The 17,838-nt window shown below is 41.2% G+C and overlaps 1 protein-coding gene across 1 annotated transcript in view; it reads right to left on the reverse strand.

Moving 5' to 3' along the window:
* ELAPOR2 (endosome-lysosome associated apoptosis and autophagy regulator family member 2) overlaps window positions 1–17,838 on the reverse strand; it is a 90,873-nt gene that overhangs the window by 30,845 nt on the left and 42,190 nt on the right. Inside the window, exons 2-4 of the mRNA XM_065743736.1 lie at window positions 15,829–15,949; window positions 1,718–1,913; window positions 521–668 (exon numbers count right to left, since the gene is read on the reverse strand). Of these exons, the coding sequence (XP_065599808.1) occupies window positions 521–668; window positions 1,718–1,913; window positions 15,829–15,949 (465 nt within the window). The remainder of the gene's footprint in view (window positions 1–520; window positions 669–1,717; window positions 1,914–15,828; window positions 15,950–17,838) is intronic.

The raw sequence follows: 17,838 nt of genomic DNA on the forward strand, positions 1-17,838 counted from the left end.
TGAGCATTTCTGCAAAAATCTGCAGATTCACTGAGAAGGAAATGACAAATGTAAGGATATGATTCAGTGGGACATGGCTAATGGTAACAAAAAAAGCCATTTTCAAATCTAGCACTCAGAGAAACAATACATTTGTTCCTCTGTGGGAGCAGATCAGTCAGCCATTAAAGCAACTGGATCTATGATTCATGATCTTGTTATATTCATCTGATAACAGAAAGCATATTTGCCACTTCCTCCCCATGAAGAAGGGCAGACTGGGGCAAGTACACTGCACTGCAAAGCACAGTGCTGTGAACTTTCCAGCTTTCTGGACCCCAACCAGTCCATCCAGAAGGGAAGAGCAGGATGTCTTTCCCATGCAGGTCCCATCAGGTCCCTTCAGTAATTTGGAACTAGTGTGGTGGAAGCCCAGCCAGACTGCTCCTTTTTCAGACCTGTGCAAAAGCTGGTTTTGCTGCTCTTTTCCAGATTGAAATCTTACAGTGAAAAGCTGCATTCATCATAAAAAAGGCCTTACAAAAAATTCAAAGAAGATGTTGTTGTCAATATATTGGTATTCAAAGAAGACAGAACCGGATTTCTTCAGGTGCACGGCGTAGATGAGAGAAACGGTACAATCATCCCTGTTTGACTCGATGTAATTCCCTCGTGGTGTCCACGAAGAGCTGATAAGTATAAACAAAACAAGCCTCAGCTCAGATCATAGGCATGAGAAGACTTTTCTTACAATACAGTACAAAAATGTATTAACACAATAAAGAACTCCAAATCCCACAGTAGCTAAATGCAGTAGATTTATAACTTTATTACTGGGCAGCCTTTTATTTTTCACTTAAAAATAACATTTGTCATTAAAACTGTGTATGGGGACAGATACGGTAGTAGAAACTTAGGACCCCATCTACACAGGAAAGGTTTGTTATCAACGGGTCCAACACACTTTTAGTTATAATCAGAAACAGACCTCTGCAGCTATCAGGGGTCTCTAAATAAGGTCTGCAAGTACCTTTTAGCCACATTTACTACACCATAACCTTTCCAGCTACAAATAAGCACAGCTCCAGGCTGGTCTTAGGCTCACTAGCTGCTGATGAGTCCAAGGAGACCATAATCATAGCAAAGAAATGGCTAAAAATTTTCCTTCCCAGTCACTCTTGCTTGACGTTACTGGGGCTGTTTGCCCTCTTGGAGAGTTCAGGTAAATCATTAAGCTGGCTTTATGCAGCTGAGAGGGACAAGGTAACCACATCAGGGCTTTGCAGCATCTGCAGTATTCCCTTGTACCTCTCCCTCCCACTGCATTTTGTGGTTTTACACAGATTTTTGCTTCAGATAGGCAAATAATTTCTCTGTATGTTAATGGAGTGGAGCTTTCCCTAATGGCATTGCTTTTGCCAAACCCCAAATTTTAAGGACTCTGAACACTGTTTCCAAGAGAACACCTTGGAAAGGCCACACCACTGTGCTGGTAGATCAACCATTTTCTACACCACAAATGTCATTTAAAGCACTCCTGAAACTCATGCAAGACAAGATCCTCTCTCTGGCTTGGCTACACCAGCTGTGTCTACACCATATCTGCACCCAAGGTAGGATCCCACTTCCAAATGAACACTAAGTACTGAGAAAAGACATGCAACACGTGGGCCAGGAGCTTATTTTAAGCACAGGCTCATCATTACAACATAACCCAGATGCACATGGAACTTCTTACTTGTTGCAACTGTCAGCTTTATTCTCAACTGAGCCCACTGCTGTGTCCATGAACGTCGCCACATTGGAGAATCCTGCTGGCATCTCGTCCCACTCATCAAACTTGATCCCACTGCCCAGGGAGTAGGTTCCCTCAGCACATTTGCTGCACACCTGATTCTTCATCTCCAAGTACTCGCCAGAGGCACAGGAGAAAGCTAGGGAGACAATCATTTCCCACATATTAATGGAAAAATTAATCCCAATTAATTTCCATCAATTCTTTGGCACTTAATTAATTAAGAGTGAACTGATGGGAACCAAATGGGAATGTCCAGATCTCAGGAACACAACAGGTGAACCTTCAACATAGGCTGCAAAATTTAGACATCCTCCCGTGTCCACTTTTTCACCAGTACATTGGCACTGGAACCAAATCTCAGGTGACAGCTCCTGATTCACAACTCGTTTCCATTGGCAAAACAAGATTTAGGAATGAAATCTCTTGCCACAAACTGTTCTGAAAGCAATTTGTGAAAGTGAAGGCTTGTAATAGAGTTTTTCTCAATCTCACTCACTTACTTGCTACACCTTTAACTCAATTAAAATTACTGGCACCTGAGAGACAGAGCAGACTCATATCACCCACCTTTATGGTAGCTAAGAAACACGGCGTCACACTGAGTGTAACATAACAAATAAAATAAAAAATCTAGGCTGAGAGCTGCACAGCTCATCCACAACTGTCTACACTTCTCATGAACTGCCTACAAACCCTTTCACATCTTGCCTGATCATAGATTCATTAAGGCTGGAAAAGAGCAGAAGGATCACCTAGTCTGATCATCAACCCATTACCATCAACCACAGTCACTAAACCATGTCACTCAATGCAACATCTACCCTTTTCTTGAAAACCTCCATGGACAGGACTCTACCACCTCTTTGGGCAGCCTGTTCCAACTCCTCACCACCCTTTCCAAGAAGACATCCAACCTGAATCACCCCTGGTGCAACTTAAAGCCATTACCTCCAATTCTATTGGCCAAGAAATGATGTTGACTGTGGTACTATTAGGATGCTGAGAAAATACATACTGACTATCAGTATAGCAAAGAGAGTAGTTAAACATATGTATCTAGAGGAAGCATAATTTAGAAGACATGTTCACAAAGTGATAATCTCACTTTCTTCCAGCCCTGCATTGCACCACATCCTCTCTGAGACTGAATGCCCTGGATGGAAACCAAATGAGTACTTTCTGCAGCATTTATATCTTTTGTTGCTGGAGGGTTTATAAACTCAACTCTGCCAGTCTAGCCAAAGTAGGACTCAGAGCAAATCACACAACTCAGCCCAAGAAATGCTGGGAACTCTCACTGAATGTTTCATTTGTGCTACATTGTGCAGTAACAGACACTCCATAAACTCACTTTGAGAGACATAAACTCACAGTCTGAGAAGCTGTAGGACTGCTAGCCGAAAGGATGAAACTGGCCCAAAACGACTGATGCCAGCTGAAGCTGCAGCATATGTGATTTTATAGATGTGCTGACGTTTATATAACTACAAAAAAAAACTTGTTTGACTGTTGAGTACTTTCATGAAGATGTGGCTGAATAACAGCATTTTCCACTCAAATTCAACCTGCAGCTCAGGCTTCCATTTCTGTGCTGGTTCTCAATGCATTTCTTTGTGTAATTGCCCTTGACAGGCAACACTGGAATGCAGATAAAAGGTCCATTTTGATTGAAAGCTCTGCCAAAGGGTCATTATCTCTTCTTGGTCCTATTGACATGCTCTCAATCTTAACTAGGGAAAGTCAAGTCAACAAACCCGTTTTTCTAACCCATCACTCATGAGTGACTCACCAAGAAGGAAAGCGGGCAGAGCCAGGAGGGCTGGGTGCTGGGATGGATGCATTCTTCAAACACCCGGAGAAAAGCAGCAAGCACTTTCCCATGCGCCTGCCTGAAGTGAGACCACCAACTGCATGGCTTTTCACCTTTGCAAAGGTGTCCCTGCTCATTGCTTTAGCATTGTTGATGAATCTCCTGCCTTATTTTTCTCTTGAAGTTTGCCAAAAGAAACCATTACGAGGAGAAATAAAAAAGCAAGCTCCTTTATGACATTCAGATAGTTTAACAGCTCCAGAATTTTTAAGAAAGTTCAATTGCTAGAAACTGAGAGTGCTGCTTAACCACACATCCAGATTTGTGAATTTTGAATAAGAAATCAGTAATCAAAGGAATCTTGATACCATGAAGAACGTGCAGCAGGCAGCAGAGCCTCCTCAAGTGAAGCGAGGTCAAGCAGAGATTATTGCTTTAACTGAATGAAGATCTTTTAACTCCTTGCATCCTGAGCATTTTAGAGAGAGAAAAAAAGTGTTCAAGAGATCAATATAGCTGCTGCAGACTACACTGTTATTCACTGTTCACCTCCCATGTGAGAGATAAACCTTTCTAGGTGGGAAATCACCTTCATTCTCTTCTCTAAGCATCACATTACAAAGGCAGCAGTACTTCCTGTCAAAACACATACATCTGCAAGCAGACTAGCTCTGAGCATGCCAGCTGCTTGCCAGGTTCAATTTGGGGCTGAACATGGCTAATAGCAACACAAACCACTTTCAACACTGGAACAGATGCACCATTTGGTCTTGTTCCAGGTGGTCAGTAGCAGGGGGATGGGGAGGAAAAATGACATGTGCCAAGCACTGAGATGTTCTCCTCTTCTACAGCTTGCTCTTCCAACAAGCAGAGAGAGACCAAAAACTAGTCTCTGCAAAGTCAGTTCAGGAGACTATCCCAGTTTGAGGCAGGCACACTGTGCCTACGCCCAAAGGAATCCCACAGAATAGATGTCACTCACAATGGCTTCAGTGAATTGGAAATGATGGTGGGAACACTGAAGTATCACAGTTTGTGCCAGGTGGGTCCCATGAATGCCCACAAAGAAACAGAAAGAATGCTGTACACAACTTTGTCAGGACTTACTGAACAAACATGAGGCTGAAGGTGATCATTTCCCTGATGGCATCATTAATGGTGACCAGTTGTGGTGTCACCCCTATAAGTCACAGTTCAAATGGCCATCCATGGAGGGGTGACGTGAATTCCTCACGAGATAAAAAGCTCAAGATGCAGACCTCAGCAGGTAAAGTGATGTGCATTGTCTTTTGACATAGGAAAGGGGTAATCCTGCTGCATTTCCTGGAGGCTCGAATTTCCAGAATCATATCAGAGAAGAAGACAATCCTTCTCTTGCAGTACAATAACTCCAGGCCTCATTGTATTTTGAAGACTGTAGAGCACATTGCCACTCTTGTCTGGACTGCCCAACTACATCCACCACATAGTCTGGATTTGGTGCCTTCTCACTTCCATCTATTCAAGCCGATGAAATATGGACTTCATGGGCAACATTTTCCTAGCAGTGATGCAGTCATAGCAGCTGTGAAACAGTGGGTCACTTCCACTGCTGCAGATTATTACGAGCATGACATGCAGGCTGTTGTTCATTGGTGATGAAAACAAATAGATAACAGTGGTGACTAGGTTGAAAAACAATGTTTTATAGCTGAGAATTTGCTCTATCAAATAGTGTTGTTGCACTCTTTCTACCTGTTTCCAAGGAAATAAATTGAAGGCGTTACTTTCAGAGTAACCTAACTATTTTAGGTGTATTCTCCCACTTGTAATCCTCTCTTGCTTCAGGCTCCCAAGAGAAAATTAATCTTCCTGCTTAGATGTACCCTTGGTGAACACCACCTGCCCCTGACACCAAAGAACCTCGGTTTAATCACTTGATTACTTCCTTTTTGGAGAAAATATGTCTACTGAATAGTTCCTTAGATGTATATACTGTTTTGGAAAAGAAAACTGTGGCTGTTGAATCGTGTAGGCAATTTTCAATCAATGCTATTGATCAGCTTCAGACATCACTGCTGTAAAGCACATCCTTGCTCTCCCTTTCCAACTGCAAGCTGTCTTAACCCTTTCAAATATCAGCTTGGGTGCAATACACAGACTGATGAAGCAATGCACACTGGGAAGATCATGTTTGATCTCATCTCTCTGTGAAAGAAAAAAGTAAAAAGGGAAACTCTTTAAAAGGTTTTGTTGTGGGTTGTACAGGGAACCAGTCCCAGTCACAAGGGGTGCTGTAACATACTGCTAGGTAGGCACATGCAGCCACACACATTTATACATGCATGCAATAAAGCTGACACAGATTCGCTTCATGAAAAATAAAAGAGAGCTACAGTGTTAATGTTCACCAAAACCATTGTTAAGTCTTGGCAAACAGACCTCATTTCATTCTTTAAAAGGATTACAAGTCACCTGATAAAGGAGACTGTGGATATAATAGACTTCAGCTTTCCAAGACAATTAACTAAGTCATTCTAACAAAAAAAAAAAAGGTAGCACAACACAATACCAGTAAAGCACAGCTTAAATGGATTAAGAAATGCATGAAAAACTGATCTCAAACAGAGCTGTCAGTGGGAGATCACTGCCAAGCAGGGAGAATGGAAGCAGTTCTGCCTGCCACAGCACTAAGTCACATTTCTATCAACGTTCTGCAGAAAAGTCACAGTATTATAATCGGTCTATGAGAGACTGAGTGGTTAGCCTGGAAGCAGCACCAATGGGTTTGTTGGCAATCCTAAGCCATCTCCAAGTCAAGGAGCTCCAGCACTACTTGCAAAAGGGAAGGGGAAAGGGGAAAGGGGAAAGGGGAAAGGGGAAAGGGGAAAGGGGAAAGGAGAAAGGGGAAAAAGTGGAAAGGGGAAAGGGGAAAAAGGGGAAAGGGGAAAAAGGGGAAAGGGGAAAGGGGAAAGGGAAAGGGAAAGGGGAAAGGGGAAAGGGGAAAGGGGAAAGGGGAAAGGGGAAAGGGGAAAGGGGAAAGGGGAAAGGGGAAAGGGGAAAGGGGAAAGGGGAAAGGGGAAAGGGGAAAGGGGAAAGGGGAAAGGGGAAAGGGGAAAGGGGAAAGGGGAAAGGGGAAAGGGGAAAGGGAAAGGAAGGAGGAGGGGGTGGGGAAGGAAACAAAACTTTGAATGCTTTCAAAATTACAGATAATGTCTTGCAGTGAGAGATCTGAAATCAATTTATCAAAAGAAGATCAAGAGTCAGTTTGTTAAGTATATAAATAACTCTAGAGGGAGAAGGCATAGGACCCCACCAGACTCCTTAATCAATCAGAGGACTGCATACGAAGAGCTGCCTTCTAGAAGTTAAAGCCAAACAAATTCAAATTGGAAATAGCATGCACATTTTTAACAGCAAGAATGACTGACCCCTGTAGCAATCTGTCCATGTGATAGACCCTCTGTCTCTCACTTTATACCATAACTGGACATCATATGAAACAAAAACTCACATTGAATAATCAGCCTCATTGTTGGCATAACTGGATGCATTTTTATGACCTGCGAGGTCAAACTAGTGAAACTAATTAATCTCTCTCCTCCTAAGCTCTGTGAGTCAAGAGTGATGACATCTTACTCCCTCCTGGGACACAACATGAACATGGGGCATGCTGAATTGAGAGCCCTGCCCCTATGTAACTGCTTCAAGGAGTGCATGCAACACATTATTTTTTCAGATCTGATAGAACATTAGAAACATTTTGCAGATGTGGAAATGGTTCCCCAGAGGGCAAAACAAGCCATAAGTAGGCTTGCCTCACTTGCTCTTTGACTGCAAGGCTCCAGGGTCGTGTTCTGCATTTTAGTAAAACTGTGGCCCTCCCAGTGATTTCAATGGACTACATCAAATTTGCTCGGCATATTTCTGTTCTAGTGAGTGATCCTAACAATTTCACATTGCTTAGTGTTCTGATGTTAGTCAGGAGAAGTTAATCACTGAACAGAGCTGTACTAACAGGAGTAGATGCTCACATATATTCTGCTACTTTTCTTCTTCTTAGGTCTGAAGCCTGCCTCTGAAGTGTCTTCTCACATTAAGTATCTCTTAGATATTGCTATCCTGTGAGAGGAAATATTTGGGATTTTACCAGAAGATAAATGAAAACTGTTTCAATGGACAATATCCTCAAACCCCAAATCCACAACATACTCTACTGCTTTTCTTTGTTACACAACCCTGTGTCACACTTTCCCATCAACAAGTTTGTCATCCCACAACACTTGGGCCCAGTAATTCCCTCTCCATTGGCCTTCTCAGCAGACATTATCCTTCATACATTTCTTAGCTGTGATGCAGGTGTGTTTGCATGCTTTTCTTCCCCTGGTTCACAACACATTTCATTAAAAAACAACACAGGAGTAGATTTTGCCTAATTATAACATTAACAGGGGTAACATTGGTAACATTGGATTTAACTACCTAAATCAGTGAAAGTACACACAAAGATAAACTCGAACTATGTCTTTCCAGCTCTCTTCATTTGTTTGTTCTTCATTCAGAGCCCTAACCCCTGGGCTTGAAGTGCAGCACTGTCACTTCCTGCAGGAAGACTGAGCTCAGTTGTCTTAGCCTCCCATAGGCATAGGAAAAAACTGTAGCTGAGAAAAACAATATAAGGTTGGCAGCAGTTGTCCCTCCGAACAGCTGCTGGGTTCAACAGATACACACCACAAACCTAGGAGGGAAGATGTCACCAAGGAAAAGCAAATTGAGCCATCTGTTCAGTGACAATGGAGTCACACAACATGGAATCAACACCCAACCACAGTACAGGATGAGTAGAAAAAAAAAAACAAAGGAAGAAAGGAACTCATAGCAATATTATTCTTCATATTATTATTATTATTACTCATAGCTATATTATTAACGTTTCCTATAATCTCAGCCAGCTTCAGAATGTCTTCCGTGAATTATTTATATGAGGCTTCTCCAATAGACCATGAATAATTGATGCTGGTTTTCTTCAGTCAGTGTATCTCAATGTGTTATCAGGAACCAGACTGAATCTTAATTTAAGGAAAAACTAGTCTGTCAAGCCTTCCTCGGGCTTGAAATGTGATCACACTGAAAGTGGTGGTAACCTGGAAAAGAGTAACTTCTGTGGAAGGGACACTTCCTTTTCTTAGGAGTAAATATTTTTTCTCATTTTATCCAACAAAATGACACAATGTTCTCTCCAGTTTATCTCATTGACAAGAACAGTACCATTTTCCCCAGCTGGCTTGGCATATGGGAGAGTTTATTATCACTTTTATTTCATTGTGTGGGTACTGAAAGCTGGGGTTTTGGAACTGGAATATTCAGAAAATTCGTGAAGGAAGTGGAATGTAGAAAGAAGGAACACAGTCATGCCCAATAAGTTAGCAAACAGAGTTGCTGTTTCAACAGCTACCTTAATGGCTCAGCACTAGAGAAGTCAGGGAACACAGGAGGAAACATACCAAGAGGTGAGAAACTCTCCATTCCCTATTGACTGATAACACTAGACCAGTTTCAGTTGCTCATCAACCAGAGCAGTTGACTTCTAATGACATCTGAGATGTCTTCTGCAATGGACTAGCAAACATGACCCAAGTACAACAGGAAATTTATATCCTTCTGGAGTAGCAACTGGAGACTGAATAGGAAACACTAAGAAATCTCAACAGACCCTGAACAGCTGTACTTGAGTGACTGTACTGAGACTGAGGTATCCAGGGACTGGATTATAATTTGGCCTCAAGTATTGACTCACATGAAAATGTCTACACCCAGGTACCTCCATCCTCTTCATCTGATGTGTCAAAATTTTTGGTGTAATCAGTCTATTCCTCACACATGCATTCTGATGCCTCTCATCCCTCAATCATAGCAAATCACAAGGTCTTGCTAGCTTCTTTCCAGTTAAAATAGAAATCAGATTCAGAAGATTATGTGTTAAACTTATTTAACTGTGTTGTGTACAAAAATAGAGCAACAAAATCATCAGAAGACTCTAAGACAAATCTTTGTCTTGAAAGCCTCAATACACACACAACACACAGCCCTCAGTAACTCCTCCATGGGAATTAAACTCTGTGGGTTCAGTGCAAACTCTTCAGACTTTTTAAACATTTACCTAAAAAGATCTTCAAAAAGCCAACAACGTGACTTCTTCCCCAAAGACACTGTATTGCTCATCCACAGAGGAAATTAGTTCATTAATAGTGATGCTTGAAAAGAAATGAAAATACACATCTGTTGGAGGGCCTTGCTAAATCACAGTCTTTAAGTAGCAGCTCTGCCATGTGCACCACTGCCAACTCAACATCTTCACTTCATGGCATCCTTGCATTCATTCCTTGCTGTTCATACCAGAGTTGGCTGTACAGCCAGAATCACATGCTGTTTTTCTCTCTCACACATCTTTAACTGCTAGGTAGAAAATAACAGGCAAAGGGCCAAATCTACAGCATACTGAAAAATATCCCAATTCCCTCAATAATTATGCCCTCAAATAATCCATATTTTTGGCTTTCAGGTTTGAGAGAGCAACATTCCATATGCAAGGATACACTCTTGTATGTTGATAAGCAGCTTCATGAGAGCTATTCAGCTGAGAGAAGTTGATAGAATAAATGATCTCAAAGATGGAGGAATGAAAGAATTTCTGAATACTTCTCTTAAATGTTGCCTCAAAGTAGCACTTTCCTACAGCTGAGGATACCCAACATCTGTCATCACATATAAGTATCTAAGTGCATATGTCAGATCTAAACGACATGGTTAAACACCAGCAGCCATTAATAGCTTGTCCTCATTACTTCTTCCAAGGTGAATACCAAAAGCAGCAATATCTGAATGACATAAAAAATGAAAAAAAGGCTAGTACATCAAGGCTGATGAAGGCAGGATCTAATGCTTTGAAGCCATGAGAAAAAATGAAATAGATACATGCCCAGTCCTCAGAACTATGTTGACGTCACTGTATTTGCTCTTCACAGTAGAAAAAAAAGATATCCCAGTCATTTCATATACCTCTAATGAGACCAGAAAGTAATCCTCAATTAATATCAAATACGCAAATAACCTCTCTGATTATTTTTAAGATTTACATGCTTGCTTCAAGAGGTCATAATTCTGGACTTCCTTAAAGTAGACATTATATACATATATTAAGACAAAAACTCTGTGGTGATTAATGTTTTGATTCCATAATAAACGATTTTGACATAACATAAATACGTGCCATTAATAAATATCAGCATTCACATGAGTGTGTATATACATTCACATCTATATGTGGCGAGGCACTGGCACTTATGCCCAGAGAAGCTATGGATGCCCCATTCCTGGAGGTGTTCAAGGCCAGGCTTGATGGAGCCCTCGGACACTTAATGTGATCGGATTTGTCCTTGCTCATGGCAGAGAAGTGGAAGCAGATGATCTTTAAGGTCCTCTCCAACACAAACCATTCCATTATTCTATGATCTACATAAGCAAAAATGTAAACATTAGCGAAACTACTAAAATTTCTTGTTGCTATTTTCAAGGCTTCATCAGTCAAATTTCAAAATTCTAGGTAAAAGCCTGGAAGTACAAGTTATATACCATGAAGAGTACGTAGAATTTGCTTGAATACAGGCACCAGTTGACAATGAACAGATATAAACCAACATTTTATGTCAAAAGGCTGTAACACAAGCACTCTGGTATTGCCAGATGTACAACATTCAGCTTATATTATCCAACCACACAGATGTGTATGTCCATACACTGTACATTGACAGATTATACACAGATTTAGATTAGACCTGAGGAAGCATTTCTTTTCTGAAAGAGTGGTCAGGCACTGGAATGGCCTGCCTAGGGAGGTGGTTGAGGCACCATCCCTAGCACTGTTCAAGAAGCGTTTAGATGAGGTGCTATAGAACTTAATTTAGTAGTTGGGTAGAGAGAGTGATAGGAGGATGGTTGGACTAGATGATCTTATAGGTCCTTTCCAACCTTATGAACTTATGAACTTATGAACTTATGAACTTACATTACAAAATTCACAGATGCCCACTCCTTACTTGCCCACTGTACCCAATCTTACCAAAGATGGAGAGGATATCAAATTTTAAATGTTTCTATTAAGCTTCCTTCCATTTAATGGTAAAATCAAAACTCCTACAGATCACAGGTTCCTTAAAGTATTATAAAATTTGAAAGTCTTAAAAGGTCACTTTCCCTAGTTGTGTTTAAAGTACACTGTAATTAGCAGAAAGATCCATATCTCCTCCTGTGGTCTCCTAGGAGCAAATTAGACAAGTTTGAATAAACTCAACAAACACAGCTCAGTAGCAATAAATCAGGTCAAAATCTGCTCTTAAGCAAAAGTCCATTGTAATTAAGGATACTGTGTTTTCCAAAGTCAATGGAGCTTTCCCCACGGTTATCATTTACTGCATGCTCACACACCTTGCCTTAAAATGCAAGCACACTTCTGATTTCGAAAAAGTTTCTTCTGCCTCAATAATACCAAGTAAAAGTAGAATTTTCTAAGCAGAAACCTTAATAACAGCATGGCATTGTTTATGACTGACTTCTTTCATATTATCAATAATTCTGTGCCTCTTGTCCTATGAAAGCATTGTAATTGTATATGACATTTGGATGCTGACTCTGACAGTGACCTGAGCAACCCTTTTATCCACTGAACATAGCAAATTCAACTCCTTTCGAAATTGTTCTATTTATTATTTTCAGTACGGTTTCATTATTATTCACAAAGCACTACTAAAATTAACAGGTATTTAGGAGATGAGGTACAACTTATTTTTGTTTAGGCTGGAAATAAATAAATAAAAACTTCATCATTATGTGCAGTTAGAAGGTTAATATTCAAAAGAAATTGCTGTCAAAATGTGAACCCTGTAAGCCCTGATGAAAACAGCTCTGAAGAGTGAATCATCAGTACACAGTAAGGGCTCTATCTGAGCCAGGTATTTGGGTCATACTGGAGTGAAGGGAGACAAAGAAAGGAAGGGAAGGAGACAAGTAGGAAAGGAAGGGTCTGAGTTCAGACATTTAATCTGAGTGTAAAACATGCAGCAAACGGTCAGGCTGGTAGAAAAGCACGACTGTGACAAAGCAGCATAGCATCAGTGGGAACACAAATTCTACTCCTACCATCAGGCCCCAAATGGTCCCTATTAAAAATTACATGCAGCCCACCCACCAAAATAAACCACTTTGAGTTACCAGCCTTACGGGTCTTCAGACTTAGCCCCAAAAGCAAACTCCTCCCACTTACTGTCATCAAGGTTTTCTATTTCAAAAGCCAAGTATACTGCTCTGATGACCGTGATCCTTATCAATTAAATTCTTTTGCTGCTATCAGATCCACTAGGTGATTAGAGTGAGACCTCTGGTAATTAAAAGTGAGCAAGACTAAATTAGTTACGTACACTGCTGACTGTTGAAAAGTAGTGGAGTGATTCATACACTCCAAATCTCACTGAAGGAAGGAGGCTCTCCATCCTTTCACCATCTTCTATATAATCACAAAGGCTGGAAAGACCATTAAGATCATCTAGTTCAGCTGTCAGTCAATCACCACTATGACCACTAAACCATGGTATCATCCCAGAGGCCGTCAATAAGGTGCTTGCAGAGGACACGTTAAGCATGAGGCAGAGATCCATGAAGGGTAGCTTCAGGACTAACATATATTGCCTTCTTCCTAGTCAAGATTCTTGCTGCACATCTAATTTGTACCTTTCCAGAACTTCTTGCAACTACGATGGGCCAGTGTCAGAAGTATGAGTCATCTCTGAGCAAACACGAGCACCAAGGGAAGAAAGAGCAAAGCAGAGTTGGCTGAGCAGTCTGATGTGGCCATGCCTGGAGGTAACACGATATTGCTGAATGACAAAAAGCATGTTGGTCCCAACGTGGAGTCTGAAAACAGCAATGACTGTAGCCTCACAGGACAAGGAGATCAGAAAAAAAAACGAGGGGAGGGTTTCCTGCCAGGCAGGAGAGAATCTTAAAAAGGTTATGTTGTCCCAGCACATTATTACAAGTGAGATTTTGTCCTGCAGAGCTTCTCCTGCATCATCACTCCCACATTTGGATCATGGCACAGCAGCACCGCTTACAGCACCACAAACACCTGGTGTGTGTTTCCTTCTTCCTTTCTACCTGCATGTGAAGATGAAGAGAGGAGGATCGCCAGAGGGAAAGGTGGGTTATTATGCTTCTCACAGCAAGAAAAAAGGACCCAAATCCTTCATCCAATACCTAGATCATAAAGCAGTCCAAATATAACAGTCCATCCTACTCCAAACCCTGTGACTAGTTCTCAGAGGGCTCCATCTTCTCTGCAGGTATGTGTCGCTGATTATTTTCTGAACACCCAAAATAGTTTCAATCCTGACATGTTTCAGAGACTACAACCACACCAGAATATTATGGCAGGCACTCTGAGTGGGTCACTGTCCATAGGTCAGCATACACTTCACAACACAGCAGAGCACAGAAACACCTAACCTAATTTTTAATGAGTTCATTTGAATGAAAAGCAGTAAAGCACAACATCCTAAGACACCAGCTGAGCTGTGTGCCACAGTTAGATTGTTCCAGATATGTGGAACACCTCAGCTAATACATTTTTAGCAATATCAAAGAGTCTGCACTCCACTAGAGACCACAGTCTGGTCCTGAACTGACACATTTCTGGGCAGGCCCTCCATCTGGGTTGCCAGTCTTCTTCAGGCAAGCCCACTGTCTGATGGAGACCATGTTTAAATCTGTGGTCTGAGACTACCAATAAGAGCTGGTCTCCTTTTTTTCTGAGAGTGGTGAGGCATTGGCACAGGCTGCCCAAGAGGGAGAACACTAACTGCTCCTTTATAGTGCAGACAGCAAAAAGTAAAATGCTTGAAGTACAGAAAGGGAGATTCAACAGCAGAAAAAAAAAAACTGTAACTGGAGGGAAAATGAACAGAACAAAATATATGAAGAAATATCTTGAGAGTTCGTGGGCCCTTCTCAGAGAACCCTGGGAACAGCCCAACTAAACATTAGCCACAAATTACAGTCACAGGTATCACAGTTATTTGGGCTGAGGGATGATAATGGGAACCCCTGAAGTGCTACCTACTTCTACAGTTCTGTAATTGAATAACACATCCCTTGGGTTTACAGAGATCCCAAATTTAAAACCTCAGAAACAAAACCCAAGCACCAGGAATGACACATTCAGCTTTTCAACTGATGCTTACAGGCAGTCAGAAATCTTCCTGTGGTCAACAGTGCTACAGAAAACATTTATGTGCCTCATGCTGAAGCACATGGTGTAATGAAACAAACAATAAACCTTTACAGGAAGAGTCAGAAGTGAATAAAAAGTCATCTCTCCTACAGTAGAAGTGAAAGGACACTGCCATCATTCTTCCTGGTTGCCAGACACAATGATTTACAGCCCCCAGTACAAATTACTGAGAAAATAAAGGACTGCTAAGATTTGTTGTGAAGAGAATTGCTAGAGCAAAGATGAGAGATGGGAAAGGGTATTCAGTTTGGGAAGTTGCAAATAGTGAGGAATGGTTCACATGTGCTTCCAGAGCAGCAGTTAACTTATGTACCCAATGCAAAGATGAAGTGCTTTAACATATTGGAAAAGGAAGTGGACTAAGTGATACACAAACCCTCTGACTTGTTATAAATAAATAAATGAAAGTGCAAGAGCATTGTCATGAAAATAACACTGGAAAATAAGACATTTACCATGACTTATGCACTTAGCTTATTCTCAGTTAAATTATGCAGGTGATGAGAACATGGACACTACACAAATGCAATGTGGCCAGCACTGGTCACCATCTTGGCTTCCACTACAAATGAACAGGAGTTCAAAGTATAGCAGCTCAAGACAAGCAACAACAACTCTTCAGCTTGTGTTGTGGTTTTTCTGTAAATTAGCATACAAGGGTACCTGTAGCAGGTACTAATGAGGTGAAAAACTGCACTGCAAGTCAGCCCCTGCTCCACACCTCCAAGACGCAAGGGGAAGGGTTGGAAGGGCATACAGGGTGACCTAGAAGGGAAGGACTAACTCAGGACATTGGTGACAGAATTAGGAAGAATCAAGAGTTTAAAGCTCTTCCAAAGGGCTTTGTTGGCATCAGTGCCGTATAGGGTAACTAGCACAAACAGACAGGAGCAGTCTGTAAAATGAAAAGTGCCAACATACTGCATTCCTTCCCTTTCACGGGGTCAGGTAGTCCAGAGCACTCCGCCGAAGGATTCGGGACAGCCACCCTCCATCTGGAGCCACTGCTGTCACACTCCGTGTATTCAAAGTGGTAATCTGTCTGCAAGCAATTACAAAGAGTTTCAGTTTCATCATAGCATTTACATATTAAGCTCATTAATCAAGACTGTGATTAGCAAACTCAGTTATAATTAAACCAGAAAGGAAGTAGCTGCCATGTGAAGAACTATTATCACTTTGATGATCACTGTGGATCACTGCAGAGCAAGCACAAAGCACAAATGCAAAAGCAGAAGCTGGGATTTGCAAAAGAAAGTGGACACAAATTCTAATACAATTTTGTTTCCTAGTAGGATTGGTCCCAGTCCTCTGTCTCTGACCTACACACAGGCCTCCTCCTTGGTCAATTTAGGCTAAGGGGAGGTCTGCCTTGACTCTGGCACAGGTTAGTGCACCCCTGCAAATATTCAGCTGGCTCACAAGGAGAACACTTTCAATTCTCATCTACTTATAGAGAAACTAACAACACTGGGATTAATATTTCTCCTACTGCTAACCAGAGCTTTCCGTTTGGATGTTAATAAAGTTCTACCTAAAAATCATTAAAGCTTTTGGTATTTTGCAGGAAATGTCATGTTTTGATTGCACTGGAATGAATATCTTTATGGCTCAGAAAAAGTCTTTACAGCTCAACTTACGGTTTAAGCCCAACAAACAGTACATTGGAAAGAAAAAACTATTTGTCTCAGAAGTACAGCAAACTGTAAGAAGATGCTATCAAATCCACAGCCATATATGAAATATGATATAACATATTCTCAATACCTCTAATATATTCAATTAAAATTTGCATTTTCCATCTTATATCTCATAACACAATTTTCAAGGAACAGAAAAAAGTCATTAATCACTGTAATGTTGAAATCTGCCTATAGAGTAACCAGAATATATAAATAACAAATCTGTAACAGACCCATCTCATCATTCATACCATGTAAGATAAAAATTATCTATAAGTATGCAAGACTGAAAGAAAGCAAAGCAAAGGATATTGAAAACCTCTGAATATGACTCATGTTCAGATTTTTTTTTTCTATTCCGTATCAGGACAACTGATAGAAAATACAGAGAGCAGCTTGGTGTCAACAATTCATGTTGTTCTCACAGCCACCCTCTCAAAATGTGCTTCAGAGATGTGCCCCAACATGCAGTCCCTTTGCAGCTAGGAAGGGGACAGAGGGGTCCTCATAAATATCGGTTTTCTTCCTCATGAGGGGGTTATGCAGCATGGCCTTGCTCTTAATCAGGCTTTTTCTATTGCCTTTGCCCTTACTGTGCTCAATTTCTTTGTGGGAGAGATGGATTTATTTTTTTTAACTTCTTTTCTACCTGACTTTCAGCTCAACTGTATGACTGAAAACCACTCCACAGATTTTGGCATTTTTTCTAGTATTTGACTGTAATGAAGACTGCAGATGGATTTTTGTCTATGGTCACACATGTACACCAAACCTCCCTTAGCCACCATCACCAGCATACTCTCCTCTGTAACATAGTTCTACCAATGAACGACCAGGGTTCTTGGCAGATGCCTTACAGACCTCCACTGTAGCTCATGGCTTCATCTGCACCATTGGCTGGCTTTAAACTAGTCAGCTTGGCTACTTGTAGAAGTGAATATACCCACGTTGAGCTCACATTCAGCTAAATGATCCACCAGATTGCTTTAGCTTCCATGGTGACACCGTCCTTAGCACCCGAGGTAGCTCAGATACATCCCTACAAGCTGAACCACACCTCATCTGCAGCAGAAACATTCTCAAAGCCAATGTGACATAGGCAAGTGCTGCCAGTCTCCCATTAACACTGGCTTACCAGGCTCAGAGTTTCTAATCTGTCTGAGCAATCTGAGCTTCCAAATATAGCAGGTTGACAAAGGAGGCCTCTCAGCATCATGGGGTGCTTACAACTCCTTTGCATCTGACTGAA

Source organism: Cyrtonyx montezumae, unplaced genomic scaffold (assembly GCF_038088225.1).
Source record: "Cyrtonyx montezumae isolate F1298 unplaced genomic scaffold, pur_monq_1.0 scaffold_3, whole genome shotgun sequence".
Classification (NCBI taxonomy): Eukaryota; Metazoa; Chordata; class Aves; order Galliformes; family Odontophoridae; genus Cyrtonyx; species Cyrtonyx montezumae.